General features: G+C 43.6%; 1 protein-coding gene across 1 annotated transcript; it reads right to left on the bottom strand.

The window, feature by feature from the left end:
• Positions 1 to 257: 257 nt before the first annotated feature.
• On the bottom strand, positions 258 to 17,933 carry LOC306968683 (nuclear GTPase SLIP-GC-like). Its single transcript, XM_079564152.1, has 21 exons — positions 17,910 to 17,933; positions 17,490 to 17,571; positions 17,257 to 17,369; positions 17,145 to 17,183; positions 15,378 to 15,411; positions 15,192 to 15,287; positions 15,027 to 15,123; positions 11,278 to 11,364; positions 9,515 to 9,644; positions 4,133 to 4,387; positions 3,588 to 3,776; positions 3,344 to 3,516; positions 3,095 to 3,185; positions 2,283 to 2,376; positions 1,709 to 1,830; positions 1,430 to 1,606; positions 1,192 to 1,358; positions 955 to 1,072; positions 783 to 891; positions 424 to 717; positions 258 to 335 (listed from the first exon to the last, which is right to left on the bottom strand). Exons 2-20 carry the CDS (start codon positions 17,554 to 17,556, stop codon positions 569 to 571), a joined length of 2,307 nt encoding a protein of 768 aa, XP_079420278.1. The 5' UTR covers positions 17,557 to 17,571; positions 17,910 to 17,933; the 3' UTR covers positions 258 to 335; positions 424 to 568.
• Positions 17,934 to 20,171: the final 2,238 nt, after the last annotated feature.

A 20,171-nucleotide genomic window follows, 5' to 3' on the forward strand; every position in this document is an offset into this window, starting at 1 on the left:
AGTTCATTGAGATTCAGGGGGTGTACTTACTTATTCCTCCCTCTCCTGTGAGTGTTTACATGTTGTGGCCAAAAAAATATGATAAAATGTAAATGTTTAGGTGGTATTAGTTTAAGCAGACACTGCTTACTCATACTTATGATTTTGATGAAGATCAGACCACATTTTATGACCAATTTAGGCAGAAATGTGAGAAATTCCAAACAGTATACTTACATTTTCTCCCCACTGTATCTGTCCAGTAACATGTTTTACTGACCAAGATAAATCTTCTTTATTCTAACCCGTCAACTCATCCCAGTGTTTCTTCACCGACTCAAATTCAGTTCCAAAATCTTTAACAAGAACATTGTGGCAATTATTATACAGTTTATAGCTACTATAAAAGATAGAAAGAAGGATGTCTGTTTGTTTGTTTTTTACCTGGGATTGACCTGTCGTCTGATTTGAATGACAGCTCAACAGATTCCCACAGAGTGTCCCTCAGTTCTCTCTGGACATGGCCCTATTTCATCACAAATGTGTCCGTTAATGTGAGATAATGAGTCATAGAGAAGTTCTATCAATGTCAACTCAAACTTGCCATGAGCTCTTCCAGCTGGTACATCACAACTTCTTTGGCGTGATCAAACATTGTGCCCTTTACATCCTTGAGGTGCATCTTAACTGTACGTCTCATCTTTTCTAAACTGCCTTGGCCTTTGATACCTGCGGCTTCTGAAAAAAAAAAGGTGTGGTATGTATATTACAAAACAAAAACAAAAACAAGTTGAATGACTCACTTGTGTAACAGTCTTGCATTGTCTCTGTCACAGTCTCGGTCAGACTGCTGTAGATTATCTTTTTGCGATCACGAATGTGTTTGCAGAGTTTTGTCTTAATCTTTGCTTCCTAATAAAAGACAACACATAAAATTAGATTAAATAAGCTATTAATCCTGATCATATTATTAACCTCTGTCTTGAGAAATGTCAGCAGAAGTTCAAAATGCTTGTGCTGTTGAACCAGTGTTGTAGTGTCCAGTGAAAATGCATGGATGGTTCCATAGAAAGGTCCAGTTTTTGCATCGTTTCTGAAAATTAAAAAGACAAAACTTTAGCGATTATTAAAGTCTGTGAAGGCAATCAAATATGCACATTAAATGGTGAAGTATTTAAAAACATAATGGTTTTCTGATATATGAACACTTACGGAAAGGTTTTCTTGAATTCTTCGTCAATGCTGTCAGTCAGACAGTTTGATATTGCAGTGTTGAGGTTGATTTGTTTCTTCATTGTTTTGTAAACACCTTTATTTTTTAAAGCACACTTCAGCTGTCCGTGAAAACCACCGCCACGACGACGACCACCTTTAGCTCGCTTTGAAATAAGAGGAAAAAAAGATAAAGTAAGCGTTGAAACACTACATGTTGATTGTGTCTTGTTCTTACGGGGTTTAGTTTCTTTTTCAGGGCCACTTCACATGTTTTCTTAGACTGATCCACACCAGAGCGCAGGCATTTGTCAAACTCTACATGCACGTCTTTTGTGGCCTTTATGACTTTTTGAAACTCACGCTCAGTAATTTCTTTCAGGTTTTCACGAACCACCGCAGTATGATCAGGCTCCTGAAACAGCAAATGATTCATACAAATGCTCCTTTGTGATAATTGGATAATATATTTGACATATAGCATATATGATGATGACTGAGAGAGCCACTTATGTACCACATTTCTCTGTTTTGCTCCTTGAATCAGTGACAGAATCCCAAAGGCTCCGGACACATAGTTCAGAGTTAGATCATGCTGGTCATTTAGTTGTTTAAGGAGTTCTTGAAGTTTGGGTATTTCTGTAACAGAATGCATTATACAGACAGATCTTAGTTGATGACCAAACAAGATACAGGGCAATGTGGGCATTTAAAGGAGCTATACCTGATTTTACTTCTAGAAATGGAATGAAAATTATTTTATCCTCCTTTGGTATAATGTAAACATTTGTGGGGAAAACAGTGTGCTCCAAATTATAAAACATTTGTATAAATTTCATGAACTTACAGGCCATTTTTCTCACATTTTTTGTGAATGTGATCCTGCAAGTTGTGAAATGTGCCTATAAACTTGTCCCTGTAAAGAATTTGGATGCAACAAATACATTAGGAAAGTTACAAATGAGTTTGGACCACAACTAACATTTTAATTTAGTGGCCTCCCTTTTCATTGTTTGCAATCAAAAAATCAGGTATAGGGCCTTTAAAGTACAGGATAAGTATACAAATGATGTGGAAGTATTTGTACTCACCAGTTTCATCATGTTGAAGATATTTTGGGGTTGATTTAAGAAACTCTTTCGAGCTCACAGCAAATACTTCAAAGCAGTCGTCTTTGAATTGTGTCTACAGAATACATTTATCAAACAGTGTCTAGGTTTTATAATACAATTCTCTACATTAGGGGTGGGCCATATCATATTGCATATCGTTATCGCGATATAATTTTTGATATCGTCACTTTCTATTTCATTATGGACACGATGTAATCTGTTATGCTCAGCTCCATCAGAGCAGCATAGACCCTGACTGTGGCACACAAGGACAGGTGCTTAAAAAGCCAAGTAAAATAAAGGATGTAAACTGCTGGATTAGATCATATTGCAAGGAAATTGGTATGGCACCAAAAAAAAAGGATGAAATATCTGTGCATTAACTTTCCTAATAGGCGGAAGGCTGGGATATTGAAGTAATTTGTCGATTGTCAATTATATCGTCAAATATATCTGTATCATGATATTTCTTTTTTATATCGGGATGAGATTTTAGGCCCAACTCCACATACTGTGGTGCAAATACTAGGAGTTATGTTACGAGGCATTTATGGTAAAGGCAAGGCAAGGCAAGGCAACTTTATTTATACCGCGCATTTCGTACACAAGGCAACTCAGTGCGCCTTGAAAAAACAACAACTGCTATAATCTACAATATTTGTTTGAGTAATAACAAAGAGTAATTAGCAAATACTTGTATGAGTTTCATTTTATTTGTTTAATTGTGAGGACAAAGGACATTTTAAACACGTCACAGACAGATGAAGGGGACAGTCAGTCAGTAAACTCACCTTGACTCGATTAAGTTTGTTGAATTCTTTCCTCACCAACTCTTTGGCTTTTGAGTTGTTTCTCAAATTATTCAGAGAAACTTCCCCTGCACTTAAAAACCAAAACAGTTGGTGTTAAAAAGAGCAATAAGTCAGGCTGATTTAGTCAGGTCCATCAAAGTATCAATCAGCTGTTATAACAAACATCATGCAAGTCAAAATTGAATATTTATAAAGATGTATTACTGTGTAGACAAATAAAACACTCACGAGCCATCTTCAGCAACACAGTCAGACTTAGTGCAGATGAAGCAAATTTTTTGGCATTCACCACCATTCCCCATGAGGCCACATGTGCTCTTCAGGATTTCCCAGGCATCTCTGTCGGCAACTGCTCGATTCATTTCAGACACAATCCACACAGTGGAGCAATCGGAAACAACCTAAAACACATTTGCTTAGCACTAATTAAATTACTGATTTTTCAAACCTTCACCTAAGAGAAAATAACAACCTTTTTCCACATCTGATCCCTGCTCTTGTTACGGTCTCCGTTTCCAGGAAGATCCACTAAAGTGACGTGTTTAAGAAGGTCATTGTTTGGCACTCGCACAGTCACACACTTCACCAGGGGCCAGAAACATCTTCTCTCTTTTAAGTCGGTTCTGGTGTATTTCAGAACTTTTGCTGAGAGCTCTTTAGCCTGAAATAATTTGACAATGAATGAACACAGTTGTGCTGTACGATAATGCTTTAGACCAGTGGTTCTTAAACTGTGGTATGTGTCCCGCTGGTGGGACAAGGGCCTCTTCAGGTGATACTCATCTGAAGTTTAAGACTATTAGAGGTAATTAAATGTATACTTTAGTAATGCATTTAAATTGGATTTTTTTTCTGGGTTAGACACATTTTAATCCAATTTATGTTTATGTTGGACCCCACTTAGACTTGCTTCATGCCTGATTTGACCTTGATCTAGGCCTGGTGGCATTTGGAAGGTCAAATACTATACTTAGTGTGAAAAGTTTGAGAACCACTGCTTTAGACATAATTACTTACAGATTTCCCTTCCACAATCTTTCTTTGGGACTTAAGGAATTCAGGAATTTCTTTAAAATATTTAGCCTCCATCAAGTTTTCAGGAGATTTTTCTTTCCACTCATTTCCATATAGAGCAGTCATCTTTTCTTTATTGTCCTTATATTCGTCATCATCATCATTTTCTTCTCCTGGAATATCGCCAGTATTTTCTTCATCTTCCATTTCTTCATTTACAAAAAGATTTTTCACAGACCACAGCTCATCTTTCCAATCCTAAAAGATATTAATTAATATCAACATTGACATACACTCAACACACAAAACAAGGGCAGCACAATTAAATGCAAATTAATCAAAATCTGTTAAAAATCTGTAATTGTTGCAAGAAGAAATCACAAATGCTGCATCTAGTTAGGTGAATAGTCCTCAGAAATAAGACTAAAAAAAGACTCTATAGAGTTAAGGGCAGCACGGTGGCGCAGCAGTTAGTGCAGTTAGCTGATGATACACAGTTAAACATCTCCATGTCTGACACCAGGCCAATAGATGCACTTTTTAACTGCATTCTAAATATCAAATTCTGGATGGCAGAAAACTTTCTCCAGCTTAACCAGGACAAAACTGAAATGTTAGGCCCAATCTCAATTCTCCCCCTCAGCCCTCCGTGTAGCCCTTTCCCTTCATTTTGCGCGTTCACGAGAGACGAAGAGGTGTCCCAATTCTATTTTGCGGCGAGGGGTAGGGGTGAGGGAGAGGGTCACATAGCCCTTCAAGCGAGGGTTTTGCTGATGCACACTTGACGCCGGGCTCAGACCTAGAGCGGCGGAAGAGAGGAGAGCGGCGAGCTTCCATTCATTCCCTATGCTGCCTGACGACCGGAAAGAAGCCTCCGGAAATCCACAGGAGAGCGGCGAGATACGGGCGGCCGGAGCGGAGACTAGCGTTAAAAAAATGTCAACGCTATGCAAATACAGAGCCATTTCCGGCGGCGGCCACCAACCACAGAACAGGATCTGACAGACACCTGTGCGTAATTGGCTCATGCGCAAAAGCTGCGTCTCAAACCCACCTCCACGCGCTCCTGCACAAGGGGGGCTGGCGAGCAAACTGAGCGACGGAAAGCGTTTTTTTTTCAGCTCGTGTCCTGACGAAGACCAGAAGGCGGGACCACATTACACCGGTTGTAGAAACGCTGCATTGGCCGGGGCCCCACCCTGGAGCCAGACCTGGGGTTGGGGCCCGAACGCGAGCGTCTGGTGGCCGGGTCTCTGCCCACGGGGCCCGGCCAGGCACAGCCCGAAGGGACGACGTGGGCCCGCCCTCCTGTGGACCCACCACCCACAGAGGGATCCGTAGGGGTCGGGTGCGGAGAGGACCGGGTGGCAGTCAGAGGCAGGTGCCTCGGCGACCTGGTCCGCATGCACAGCTTCTGGCGTTCGGGACATAGAACGTCACTTCGCTGGGTGGGAAGGAGCCTGAGCTTGTGCGGGAGGTTGAGAGATACCGACTAGATATAGTCGGGCTCACCTCCACGCACAGCTTGGGTTCCGGATCCCAACTCCTGGAGAGAGGCTGGACTCTCCATTTTTCTGGAGTTGCCCGCGGGGAGAGGCGGCGGGCTGGGGTGGGTCTGCTCATATCCCCCCAGCTCAGCCGTCACGTGTTGGAGTTCACCCCGGTGGACGAGAGGGTCCCTACGTCTTCGGGTTGGGGACAGGTCTCTCACCGTTGTTTCGGCCTACGGGCCCAACATCGGTGCAGAGTACCCGGCCTTATTGGAGTCCCTGGGAGGGGTACTAGATAGTGCTCCGACTGGGGACTCCATTGTTCTGCTGGGGGACTTCAACGCCCACGTGGGTAATGAGAGTGAGACCTGGGAGGGAGTGATTGGGAAGAACGGCCTCCCCGATCTGAACCTGAGTGGTGTTCTGTTATTGGACTTCTGTGCTAGTTGCAGTTTGTCCATAACAAACTCCATGTTCGAGCACAAGGGTGTCCATAAGTGCACGTGGCACCAGGACACCCTAGGCAGGAGGTCGATGATCGACTTTGTAGTTGTGTCGTCTGACCTCCGGCCGCGTGTCTCGGACACTCGGTTGAAGAGAGGGGCTGAGCTGTCAACCGATCACCACCTGGTGGTGAGCTGGATCCGCTGGCAGGGGAGGAAGCCGGTCAGACCTGGCAGGCCCAAGCGTGTTGTGAGGGTCTGCTGGGAACAACTGGCGGATCCCTCTGTCAGTGGGGTCTTCAACTCCCACCTCCGGAAGAGCTTCACCCAGATTCCGAGGGAGGCTGGGGACATGGAGTCCGAGTGGACCCTGTTCTCCTCCTCCATTGTCGATGCGGCTGCTCGTAGTTGTGGCCGTAAGGTCTCTGGTGCCTGTCGCGGCGGCAATCCCCGAACCCGGTGGTGGCGCCCGGAAGTAAGGGATGCCGTCAAGCTGAAGAAGGAGTCCTACCTGGCCTTGTTGGCTTGTGGGACTCCTGAGGCAGCTGAGAGGTACCGGCAGGCCAAGCGTGCTGCAGCTTGTGCGGTCGCGGAGGCTAAAACTCGGGTCTGGGAGGAGTTTGGGGAGGCCATGGAGGAAGACTATCGGTCGGCCTCGAAGAGATTCTGGCAAACCATCCGGCGCCTCAGGAGGGGGAAGCGGTGCTTCACCAACACTGTTTACAGTGCGGGTGGGGAGCTGCTGACCTCGACTGGGGATGTCGTCGGACGGTGGAAGGAGTACTTCGAGGACCTCCTCAATCCCGTCGTCACGTCTTCCAATGAGGAAGCAGAGGCTGGGGACTCGGAGGTGGGCTCGCCCATCACCGGGGCTGAAGTCACCGAGGTGGTGAGAAAGCTCCTCGGTGGCAGGGCTCCGGGGGTGGATGAGATTCGCCCTGAGTACCTTAAGTCTCTGGATGTTGTAGGACTGTCTTGGCTGACACTTCTCTGCAACATCGCGTGGCGGTCGGGGACAGTGCCCCTGGATTGGCAGACCGGGGTGGTGGTCCCTCTCTTTAAGAAGGGGGACCGGAGGGTGTGTTCCAATTACAGAGGAATCACCCTCCTTAGCCTCCCCGGTAAGGTCTACTCCAGGGTGCTGGAGAGGAGGATCCGGCCGATGGTTGAACCTCGGATCCAGGAGGAACAATGCGGTTTTCGTCCTGGTCGTGGCACATTGGACCAGCTCTATACCCTTCATCGGGTGCTCGAGGGTTCGTGGGAGTTCGCCCAACCAGTCCAGATGTGTTTTGTGGATCTGGAGAAAGCGTTCGACCGTGTCCCTCGTGGTGCCCTGTGGTGGGTGCTCCGGGAGTATGGGGTCCGGGGCCCTCTGTTAAGGGCTGTCCGTTCCCTGTATGACCGCAGCAGGAGCTTGGTTCGCATTGCCGGCAGTAAGTCAGACCTGTTCCCGGTGCGTGTTGGTCTCCGCCAGGGCTGCCCTTTGTCACCGGTTCTGTTCATTACTTTTATGGACAGAATTTCTAGGCGCAGCCAGGGGCCGGAGGGCGTCCGGTTTGGGAGCCTCAGAGTCTCATCTCTGCTGTTTGCAGATGATGTTGTTCTGATGGCTTCAACGAACCAGGACCTTCAGCGCGCTCTGGGGCGGTTTGCAGCCGAGTGTGTAGCGGCCGGGATGAGGAACAGCACCTCCAAATCTGAGGCCATGGTTCTCCACCGGAAAAAGGTGGCTTCCCCTCTACAGGTCGGTGGGGACTCCTTACCTCAAGTGGAGGAGTTCAAGTATCTCGGGGTCTTGTTCACGACTGAGGGACGGATGGAGCGTGAGATCGACAGACGGATCGGTGCGGCGTCAGCAGTGATGCGGTCGCTGTATCGGTCTGTCGTGGTGAAGAGGGAGCTGACTCGGGGGCAAAGCTCTCGTTTTACTGATCGATCTACGTTCCCACCCTCACCTATGGTCATGAGATTTGGGTCATGACCGAAAGGACAAGATCGCGAATACAAGCGGCCGAAATGAGTTTCCTTCGCAGGGTGGCTGGGCGCACCCTTCGAGATCGGGTGAGGAGCTCAGTTACCCGGGAGGAGCTCGGAGTAGAGTCGCTGCTCCTTCACGTCGAAAGGAGCCAGCTGAGGTGGCTCGGGCATCTGTTCCGGATGCCTCCTGGTCGCCTCCCGCGGGAGGTGTTCCAGGCATGTCCTAGTGGGACAAGGCCTCGTGGAAGACCCAGGACACGGTGGTGGGACTATGTCTTCGAGCTGGCCTGGTGTCGCCTCGGGGTCCCCCCAGAACAGCTGGAGGAGGTGTGTGTAGATCGGGAAGTTTAGGCATATCTGCTGAGACTGCTGCCCCCGCGACCCGGCCCCGGATAAAGCGGAAGAAAATGGATGGATGGATGGATAATATCTAAAATGTATATACGGGAGGTTGTCCCAGACGCATTGTTTTAAATGTTGTAATCTGTAAAGCACTTTGTGATACCTTTCGGTATGAAAAGTGCTTTATAAATAAAGTTTGATTGATTAATTGATTATGCTTCACAGCTAGAAGGTCCTGTTTTCGATTCCTGCCTGGACAGGGCCTTTCTGTGTCGCGTTCTCCCTGTGTCTGTGTAGGCTTCCTCCAGGTACTCCGGTTTCCCCTACCAATAAAAACATTAATCAATGAGCATGTGTTTTAGAGAGCAAGTCGGGGACAACGGATGCAAATTAGCATATTTTTTTTAAAGGAAACAAACAGCGAGCATAGACATTTGACATCTACAAATTCCCTCTTCTGAAATGCTGAAGAGGCACCAAGAGCCCCTACACCTGCAGCACAGTGGAGGCGTCACAAGAGGCGCAATCATAGACTGTAAAAATAATAGACAGCGGCTGCTCACTCCTCCCCGTCTACCATAATGACCACCTTCGAAAGGGAATCCATTACGGATTAACAGACTCTAAAACTAGATTGTTGTGCCGCCGCTACATGGAGGTATTACAGCAATGGTGGGCAATGGCGGCCCCCAGCGTTGTGGTCAGTAACAGCTCCATAACAAACTGCCTGAGGGTGCATTAGAGTTCCCAAAGGGTGCAACTACATATTTTCGCCGTTAAAATATTGTGATGCCACTAAAACTGAGGTTGCTATGCAACCTTTTGCACACCCGTAGATCCGGACCTGAATCGTGGTCGCGGAGCAGTGCAACCCGCAGCCATTGGGCGCAGCAGGAAACAAAAAAGGGACAAACAAGGAGGTATTCGGGCAAGCCTGGCAGCTAGGCTCAGGACTAACCCAACATCTGAAGGCATTTTCTTTGCACAAGTGTACAATGACAAATAAAGCACTTACTAACTTATGAAGTCATTTTAAATGTTAACTGTGTGCGATACTTGTCAGAATAAATATAATTTTATATTTCCCTAGATTTGTGCAGCCATGAACACAAAATATCAGCATATTTTACCTCTTTTGAGATAAACTCAATCTCGGCTTCATACTTGTTGCTCGCTGTGTTTGCCTCCACTTTGATCATGACGGTGGTGCATGCAGTGAAACTTCCAGTGGGCAAAAGATCTTTCTCCTGAACAATAGCATTAAAGAGGGGGTATTATGCTTTTTTCAGCCACATAGCACCAGTCTATATCACACTACAATGATGACGAGACCGTCTGTTGGTCTGTAAATGCAGTGAATTAGAATAACTGCCTTGTATAAAATTGCTCTTTCAAAATGGTGGTAGCGAATGACTTGAAATAGGCCCCTGTCTCTTTAAGAACCTCTGACCCTTTCAGACACGCCCCCTCCACACGCTGTCTGTGGCATCACAACAAACACTACGCTCGTTGTCTCAACTGTATTGAAACTACGATCGGTGCATTTTACTTTTTATTGTTGGAAAGGACCTACTGTTTATCACTTTGTGAACAATGGCCACACAGGATATTATTTGGAGACAAACCTTCCACACCGGACGCTTGGAAGGGGCTCTTGCCTGAAAAATAACTGCTGTTTGGAGGCTCTCTCTTTGCATCTGCCATGCCCTATGGATCTCTAACTATACCCCCATGGACGACACCAGGATCTGCAGGAGCCCATACGATTCAAAGACGGACATTATCTGTGCAGGTGGACAATGGTTTTTCGAGGTTACCCCGTTAGCTTGTTATAATCGACTACAGCTCATTGTTGATGAAAAGTCTGCAATAAACCACAAATGTGTAAAGCCAGGCTCATTGTGTGATCATCGTAAAGGCTGCTTCGAGTAGTTGCTGCTTTATTGACGTTATTTGTGCATAATATGCTGCCTGTTTTCAATGAATGTTGTGAAGGTGAAGGTTGTTAGCTTGTCGCGGCTAATAGTGCCTTAGCTCCGGGAGAAACCACTCGGCTACGACTCACTGTAGATGAAATGTGAGCAATAAACTACACAATCAACAAGCCAGGCTCCGTGTGTGATCACCATAAAGGCTGCTTCAAGCAGTTGCCTGTTTTAGTGACGTTTTCAATGCATAATATGCTGCTTGTATTCAGTGAATTTTCCCGTTAGCTTGTCGCGGCTAGCTTGTTAGCTCCGGGAGAAAACCACTCGGCTATGACCCATTGTAGATGAAATGTGAGCAATAAACTTCCAAATCAACAAGCCAGGCTCCGTGTGTGATCATTGTTAAACGGTTCTTCATGTGTGTGGTGGTTTTATTGACTTTATGTGTGCATATTTCTCGTTTTCACGTGATGACTCGAGGTTTAGCTTAGCATTAGCTTTCTCCGGAGGCTCTGTGCATCATCAAGGCCCAGCGCAGAACCAGACACTGAAATAAGTGTTCTTGTCACCGGTTTTAATCCTGGGTGTTTAGGTAACAGAAACACTGATGTGTGTCTTTGTTAAAGTCTGCTGTGGCTCCGGTTCACAACACATGAAGCTAATCCTCCATGATGACTCTGTTTACGTCTTAGGGCTAGACACTGCGGGGAGGGGGTTCTGCTGAGGGGCAGTGGTTGGTTACTCGGCTGGTGACGAAAGGTCGGAGGCGTATCCTGGAGGTCGGAGGCGTTTCCTGAAGGAATCAGGCGTTTTATCCCTAAAATGGCCGCCATCGGAGTTTTTACAGATTACTCGAAAATACGTGAATGTGCTAAGGCAACACTTCAGGCATGTTTTTAATGAGGGAATGACTTAATAACATGATGTAAAGCTTGAAAAAGTCGATTTTGCATAATAGGCCCCCTTTAATCAAAGAGCTTTTTCCTGCCCCAGTTTTACCAAAAACTCCAACCAGCTCCTTTTTGTCGGTCTGCAAGTCCCAAATTTTCTTTCTGGAAAAAAATAAATAAAATAATTCGGTCATATTTGGAAAGCTGAATGAATATTATGTGTGACTGGGATCTCTAAGTTTGGTTACATAGTTGTTTATGTTAAAATTGTCGATATAATCAAAGCCTGTATTTTGTCCCTCTGAATGCTCCTGATCAAGTTGGAAAAACAGTTGAAGCATGGGAGGAGTTATGTCTGTCTAGGTTGGATGCGAGCGAAACAGTAGCTGCAACTCCAGAATGGGGTGAGATGGAGAGTAAAGGGATCCTTAGAGTGCAGGAGGAGGGACTGTTTTGGGGGGTTGTAGTGGGGGGCTCCAACTAAGCTAAGAAAAAACTAAGATTATTGTTTTTGGCCCACAGACACAAAGAGAAAGTGTTATCAGTCACCTTCAGTCTCTCTCCCTAAAATCAAAACAAATATCTAGGAGAAATCATGGACTCAGACCTAAGCCCATGTTGAACATGGCGCCGAGGCAGGGCGCCGTAGCAAGAGCTCTCCTGTGTGCTGTCTGTTTTATGTTTGTACTTGTCTTCGATGCACTTGCCACTTTAAGCTACGGTCGTGAGACACTTTTAAGGATTCGCAAGGAAGTTTATGCCAAGATAGAGGGGGACCCACGACAGATGTAACAAGGGTTAAATTCTATCACCGCTTGGAAACCTCGAAGAGGATCCATCACTAATGTTGACCCATCTTTGCCAAACGACCTAAATGAGTTTTACTGTCGTCTTGAAATTGAAAATGTTCAACCTGTTGTTTTTCCTGTTTGTAACGAGCAGAGCTTCACCATCATTCAGGAGGATGTCCAGAGGCTCTTGTCCAGGACGAAAGTTAGGAAGGCCCCTGGACCGGACTGTATTCCTCCCGTGTCCTTAAACTGTGCTCCGAGCAGCTTGCTCCTGTTCTGACAGATCTTTTCAACATGTCACTTAGGAAGTGTACTGTTCCACTTAGCTTTAAATGATCACTCATAATTCCAGTGCCCAAGAAGACTCCTGTGACTTGTCTGAATGACTATCGGCCAGTGGCCCTCACATCTGTCCTGATGAAAACTTTTGAGCGATTGGTGTTGAATTTTATCAGAGATCAAATCCCTGTGTCTGTGGACCCACTACAATTTGCGTATAGAAAAAACAGAAGTGTTGAGGAGTCCTCAACACTCGAGATTCCTCAATGTCCTCAATGAGGACGCCATGTCATGGTTGTGGTGGAACGAAGAAAATACAAAAATCAAAATGCAGGACTGCAACAAAACTGGCGATGTTTAATGAATGATGAAAACCAAAATAACAAAATCCAACAAAAACCGGGGCTGACGAAGACAATGACGCGACAAAGGACAAGGGAAACACAAGGGTTTAAATACAAGAAGAAACAGGGCACAGGTGAAACACATCAGGGCGGGGCAGGCAGGTAACGAGGGAAGTAAAGCAAAATCACAAGGACAGAACACATGTCAAAATAAAACACAGGACTAGACCAAAGACAAAACATACAAAAACAGGGGAACAAAAGACAAAACATGACACGCCATTTCCTTTGCTTTGAACTATGTCTACAAGCACCTTGATGAACGGAAAGCATATGCTAGAATGCTATTCATAGACTACAGTTTAGCTTTTAACTCAATGGTCCCAACAAAGCTCATCGAAAAACTCAAATGCTTGAGACTCGATAATGCCATTTGTAATTGGATTTTTAATTTTCTGACTTGTCGACCACAAAGGGTCAAAATCAATGGTTGTATTTCTGATGAGCTGTTCGTTAGCACTGGTGTCCCGCAGGGGTGTATTTTGAGCCCCCTGCTGTTCACATTGTATACGCATGACCTTGTCGCATCTCATGATAAAAATGTGATAATCAAATATGCTGATGATACGACCATCATTGGGCTGATCAGTTCAAATGATGAATCTCATTATCGTGCGGAGGTGGAGAATGTTGTTCAGTGGAGTAGAGAAAACAACCTGCTTTTGAACACTTCAAAAACATGTGAACTTGTTATTGATTGTTGTCACAATAGAAATCAGTTGCCTATTAATATCCAAGATTCTGATGTGCAGATTGTTGAGAAATGTAAATTCTTGGGTGTGACTCTTTCTCATGACTTGAGTTGGAGCTCACATACGATGAACACTGCTAAGAAAGCAAGACAGCTCCTCTTCTTTTTACGCAGGCTTCGAGAGTTTACCCAAAATACTAGGATTCTTTTGAACTTTTATTATTGTGTAATTGAGAGTGTTCTGACCAGTTGTATTACAGTGTGGTTTGTTAATCTCACTCTGAAAGAGAAGAAGGCTTTGAACAAAGTGGTTCGCTCAGCCAGCAGGACCATTGGCTGCCCTTTGCCGCTCCTGGAGGCCACACACACGACTACTGAATCGAGCTTTACAACTTGCAAATGATGCCTCAGGCCAACTTGCTAAGGCCTTTTTTGAGATGCTTCCTTGAGGGAGAAGGTATCGCTCAATCATATGTTCTACTGATCGACATAATTACAGTTTCTTTCCTCAAGCTGTGATCACTTTAAACAAGGCACTTTAAACAGGCACTTCTATTTATTTATCTGTGTGAACTTTTATTGTACAATATTTTGCCCATAGGCTTTTAATGTGGCAGTGCTTGTTTGTTCTGTTTTTTTATATTGTGTCTTTTTACGTGTTTTACATACTTTGAGCTCTTTGCACATTTTTTTTTTCCAAACTGCAAATGGCCAATAAAATGAATCTGAATCTGAATCTGTAACAGCCTGCTCACTGGCCTCTCTAAACGAGCTACAGTACATCCAGAACGCTGCTCCTCGAGTCCTGACAAGAACCAGGAAATATGACCATATTAGTCCAGTGCTCCGGTCTCTGCACTGGCTTCCTGTCACTCAGAGAATAGAATTTAAACCAACTTTGCTTGTGTACGAGTCTTTTCATGGTTTAGCACCAAAGTACATCTCTGACATGTTACAGCCGTATGAACCATCTCGGGGACTGAGAACTTCCGGGAGGGGTCTCCTGGTGGTTCCCAGAGTCAATAATAAACACAGTGAGGCTGCGTTTAGTTTCATGAGGCTAAAATCAGGAATAGTCTTCACGAGGATGTGAGACTGACCTCAACTCTGACAATGTTCAAATCAACAGTTATTTTTACCTGTGCATATGACACTAAAATAATTTTAGCTTTTTTTACTGTAATTAATTATTTTTTATGTTAATGTTTAATGGATTGATTTGATCTTTTTTCTAGTAATTTTGTGCAACTGTGAAGCCTTGTGTATGAATTGTGCAAATAAACTTGCCTTGAGCAAATAACAAAGTGTAGTCATAAGTTAAGAATAATATGAAGGAGCAGGTGCAGACCTGGAGGAGGCCTTGGGCAAGATAGATATTTGTACAAGGGATTAATGGCAATTAGTGATCTTGTGAACAACAAAGCTTGTAAAATTGTCAAAAGAGATATAAACGTATGGTTTTCGAGGACATATCCAGCTTGTTGCGGTGCTTGGATATGTTTGGATTTACGCTTGTCACCATTATGATACTCTGACAATAAAGTCTCTTATTTTCCATCTCCTTTTTTATTTAGTTGAGAATGCAGTAAGATAAATGTTTGGGGAAAATACTACAATACAACAGAAATGAATGATGACCATGGATGAAGTGAACTTTACCTTATAAAAGCATTGAGTTTGCTGTTGTTTGCATCACTACTCAGTCTGTCGTGAACTCCTCGCATGATGCCTTTCACTTTATTCAGTACGACTTCATCTGTCCAGGAATAAGAGAGGTGGATTAAAACTATAGCATAGTAGCATATAGATGCAAATCAACTTTACCATTAAGAGATCCTGGTGTAATGTCACTTTGTCGTTTTATTTTTGCAGGGCTGTCCTTCTTAGGCAGTAGATCCAGCTTCCTTTTTAAAACATGTTCTGACACAAATCAATAATAAAAATACTTTGTTTAGGTTTAAAACTTAAACTAGTAATAGTTTAATAGTCAGAAAATAGCTTTTCTTTTACCATTTTCACATGCTGTACTCGAAGAAGGCAAGACCTAAAAAATAAACATTTGACTTTTACTATATATATGTTTGTGCAGGCTCTCAGTTGTCCAGGAAGTATTTGTTGCAGTGAAGCTTTAAGTGAAGCTTTAAATTTTACTCTATGTAACACCACTGGTCGGTGGTGAAAAAAATTATAAAATTAATCTAAAAAAATATAAAATCAAAAATGATAGGTTGTTTAGTGTTTACCCCGTGTCAGATTCAGTCCAAACTTGTGTCATCTGTTTGTCCTTTGATTGTGCACTGTTTGTGTGCTCTTTGTTTTTGAGATATTGATCAAGTGTGTTTCTATTTCATTGCTTTTTTCTTTATAGGCTTAGCTTAGTGGGACAAGGCCTCGTGGAAGACCCAGGACACGCTGGTGGGACTATGTCTCCGAGCTGGCCTGGTGTCGCCTTGGGGTCCCCCCAGAACAGCTGGAAGAAAATGGATGGAAGCCCTATTTCTACCAACCATGTCTATTCAACAATGTTTGTGTGAAACTGTCGACCCCACACTCCCAGCTTTATCTTCAATGTTGATTCTTCTGCTCTGAGAGAGGTCCTGAAAAGGTGACTACACGCCAAAGATGGAGCATAGTCTCAAACCAGAATGTATCATTTTTAATGGAGTCTTAATTGCCTTAATTTTCGCGTGGATTTGGGAACCAATCACAGAACGAGGAGGGACGGCAAGATGATGACGAGCTATTCGACATACGGAAGCTTGTAGTTTATTTACGGATTTTAAAAAAAACGTTTATTTACGGATCAAACATGACAGCAGCAGACACGACGCTATTTTTCGATCAAGCTTTAGGCCGTGTTGTAAATAGTTTAGCTCGAAAGTTTACAGCGGGTACGTCATACGTCATCGGATACGATACGATTGGATGTGGCTACGTGCAGACCCATGATAGACATTCGTAGCGCCCCGTAAATTTCGCATCTTAATGGGATTATGCAACTAAATTGGGATTTTCACAATAAAAGCAATATAATGCAACTTAAAAGGGATTTTCGCGTATAAAGCACTATAATGCAACTTAATAGGGATTTTCGCAAATAAAGCACTCTTATGCAATTATGATTTTTTTCACAATTTTTATGCAAATTTTGCAATTTCTGCATTAGTAGCCTACGATTCCGCAGTCAATCGCAATTGCAAAATTTTCTAGTTAAACATTAATGCATATATTTATTTATTTATACATTTTCTCCTGGTCCCACAAGAAGCTTTGTTTCCTAGTTTCCAAGGTCCATCAGATTAAACTATTACACACTCAGTCTCTTTAAGAAGAAGAAGAAGATCTTTATTTATATAGCGCCTTTCACAGACATACAGTCACAAAGCGCTTTACATGAGACAGTTGTACATTCACTCCATACTCGGTGGTGGAAAGCTACGTTTGTAGCTTCAGTTTCCCTGGGGGAGACTGTCAGAGGCGCTTTCGCGACTACACACGTCTGCGCCTTCTGCGACCCTCTGACCACCACCATACATTCACTCACACACATCATTAATCCTGGCCTATTGTGCATGTTTTTAGTGGTAGGGGAAACCGGAGTGCCCGGAGGAAACCTACGCAGACACGGGGAGAACATGCAAACACAGAAAGGCCCTGTGCAGGTGGGAATCGAACCCGGACCTTCTAGCTGTGAAGCGAGAGCACTAACCGCTGCGCTACCGTGCCGCCCTCTTTATAGGCCTTTTCTACATCCAGCAAAGAAGCATCGTATCTTACCTCTTCCACATCAGCCTCTTGTACACACATTTGTTGACTCTGCAAAGTATACATAGCATTGATAGCAATCGCTCATGTAAAACATGTTGTAATAAACATACTCAATCTGTACCTTTAACTCTCCCAGGCGCTTTTTAAATTTTGCCCTTGGTCCTGCTTTTAAAATTATCTTATCAATGTCTTTATCCTCGAGGCAGAAAAAACATTCTTCGTCAACGTCTTCATCTGGAACCAAAGACATAATGTTAGTGGTGGCATAGTAAGTAAATAATAAGTGAGAAATAGGTGAGTGAGTGAGTGAGTGAGTGAGTGAGTGAGTGAGTGAGTGAGTGAGTGCTGCCATACCTCGAAATGTCTCTATCAAATTCGCTAAGCCCCATTCAGTCAATTTATTACGAACAAAATCATCCATGGTGGAAACACAGCGCTGAGAGAAAGAGACACATCATGTACAGTGAAAGGCGGGATTTGGAGAAGACTCGGTGACTGCACCGGGACGCACCCATAAGAGTCAAAGGGCTCAAAGAAAGAGCAATAGTGCAACCAGGTCGGTCTGTCCAGGACTAGCCTTTGACTACATCTATATTGAGGCTTATTCAGCAAACTAAGGTTGGTACATTTGTGATTTCAATAGCCTAATGTGTCCTATTGGCTGCCGTATAAACTAAGTAAACTTTGCCTAACAAAACAATAAGTGATTAGAAGCTTATTGCGCTGCACATAGGTACTACGTTATGCTTATTTTCGGATTTAGATGTTTCTTACCTGCACCGCGGTGGCTCCAGTAAAACACCGACTGCGCCTTCAGCTTTAATAGGAAATCCAACAAAAGGGAGGGGAAAATGTGGTTGTAGGCAGGGCTAGAACCGCAGCCAGTAGAGAGTAACAGGTACACTGTGTTCCAAATATTATGCAAATGACATTTTTCTCTGATTTTCTAAATTGTCAACTCAAATGAGAGTCAACATAATTTTCAAGTCTTTAACTGGTAGAGGATCATTTAAATGTGGTGGAAAAAAATTCCTAGTGATAACAGTATTTTTTTCCAAAATAAATATAGTAAAATCCTCAAAATCTACTGTTCCAAATTATTATGCAACTCATCGTTTCAATACATTTTAAAGCTTGTAATTAACTGAAAATGGTCATTTGTTGAATTTGTAGCATTAGGAGGTCATATTTACTGAAATCAAAAGCTATTTCAATCAAAAAAATATTAACAGGTCAAGTTATATTTTACCATAGGAGCCCTTGTGTGATAGCAGCTTCAAAATTCTTAAATCCATTAAAATTGTGAGTTTTTGGACAGTTTCTGCTTGGATTTCTTTGCAGGATGTTAGAATAGCCTCCCAGAGCTGCTGTTTGGATGAAAACTGCCTCCCACCCTCATAGAAGTTTTTTTTGTTGAGGCTCCAAAGGTTCTCAATAGGGTTGAGGTCAGGGGAGGAGGGGGTCCACATCATGAGTTTCTCTCCTTTTATGCCCATAGCAGCCAGTGGTGCAGAGGTATTCTTTGCAGCAGGACATGGTGCTTTGTCATGCATGAAGAGGATTTTGTTCGGGAAAGCACGGCTCTTCTTTTTGTAGCATAGAAGACAGTGGTCAGTCAGAAACTCCACATATTTTTCAAAGGTCATTTTCACACCTTCAGGGAGCCTAAAAAGGCCTGAAGGGGCCGACCAGCTCTCTCCTCATGATTCTGGCCCAAAACATGACTCCGCCCCCTCCTTACTGACGTCACAGCCTTGTTGGGACATTGTGGCCATTCACCAACCATTCACTACTCCATTGATTTGACCATCCAGGGTTACACGGCGCTCATCAGTGAACAAGACTGTTTGAAAATGAGTCCTCAAGTATTTCTGAGCCCGTTGCAGCCGTTTCTGTTCATCAGCTTCAATTAACCGTTTAGGGGAGGCCCGGATAGAAGGTTTATGCACAACTGCAGCCTCTGGAGGGTCCTACACCTTGATGTTCGGGAGACTCCAGAGGCACCAGCAGCTTCAAATACCTGTATGCTGCTTTGTAGCATCTGTTCTCTTACTCTGATGTGTTTGTCTGGCAGAAACCGTCCATATTGTGCCTTTATCTGCACAAAACGAAGTGTGCTCTGAATCATCCACAAATCTCTTATCTGTACGATGATTACGCTTAATCTTTCATGAAATATCAAAGGTTTTCATACCTAGACCAAGGCATTCAACTATTTCACGCTTTTCATCAGCAGAAAGACCCTTTTTCTTTCCCATATTGCTTGAAAATGATGATCTGCATAATAAAGTGGAACACCCTTTTTCAGTAGTTTTTACCTTAACTGGGCTTAACCTGAAAACTAATCATCCCAGGTCTCTGAGATTCATGTCAGTGATTCATAGAGCCCCGAGACACGATACCATCCATGAGTTTCATTATTATTGTTTTTTTTTTAACCTTTTTGACACAAAAATCCAATTTGCATAATAATTTGGAACGCAGTGTAAGTTTCACTTTCGATTTCCTGCTAAACCAAATGAATCAGTCGCTCACACAGTCACTGTTTTTTCATCTGTGTTTCAGTGTGCGGACAAGCGCCTGGCCGCGTCGAAATGACTTCAAAGTCAAGAAAAGAGAGAGCTTTTATTCAATTTAATCATAGAACCATTTGCGGAAACAATTAGAATGGATAAGAGAATTCTAGTATTCAAATAGGAGAAGTTGATAATAAGATTTCACTATACGCAGACGACATTGTGATTTACCTATCTGAGCCAGAAAAATCCATCCTCCCTCTTCTAGAAAGCATAAAACGTTTTGGATGTATATCAGGTTACAAAGTCAATTTACAAAAAACAAATGCTCTGTTACTTAATACTAATATTTCTAAGAAGCTTGAAGAAATATCTCCCTTCACATGGACTGAAACAGGTTTTAAATATCTTGGAATTAATATAACATCTAAACTTAACGACTTATTCTTGTTAAACTATAGGCCATTACTGGATCAAATTAAAAACGAGCTGGAACACTGGAACCTCCTACCTATTTCAT

Source organism: Gobius niger (genome assembly GCF_951799975.1).
Source record: "Gobius niger genome assembly, chromosome: 10".
Classification (NCBI taxonomy): Eukaryota; Metazoa; Chordata; class Actinopteri; order Gobiiformes; family Gobiidae; genus Gobius; species Gobius niger.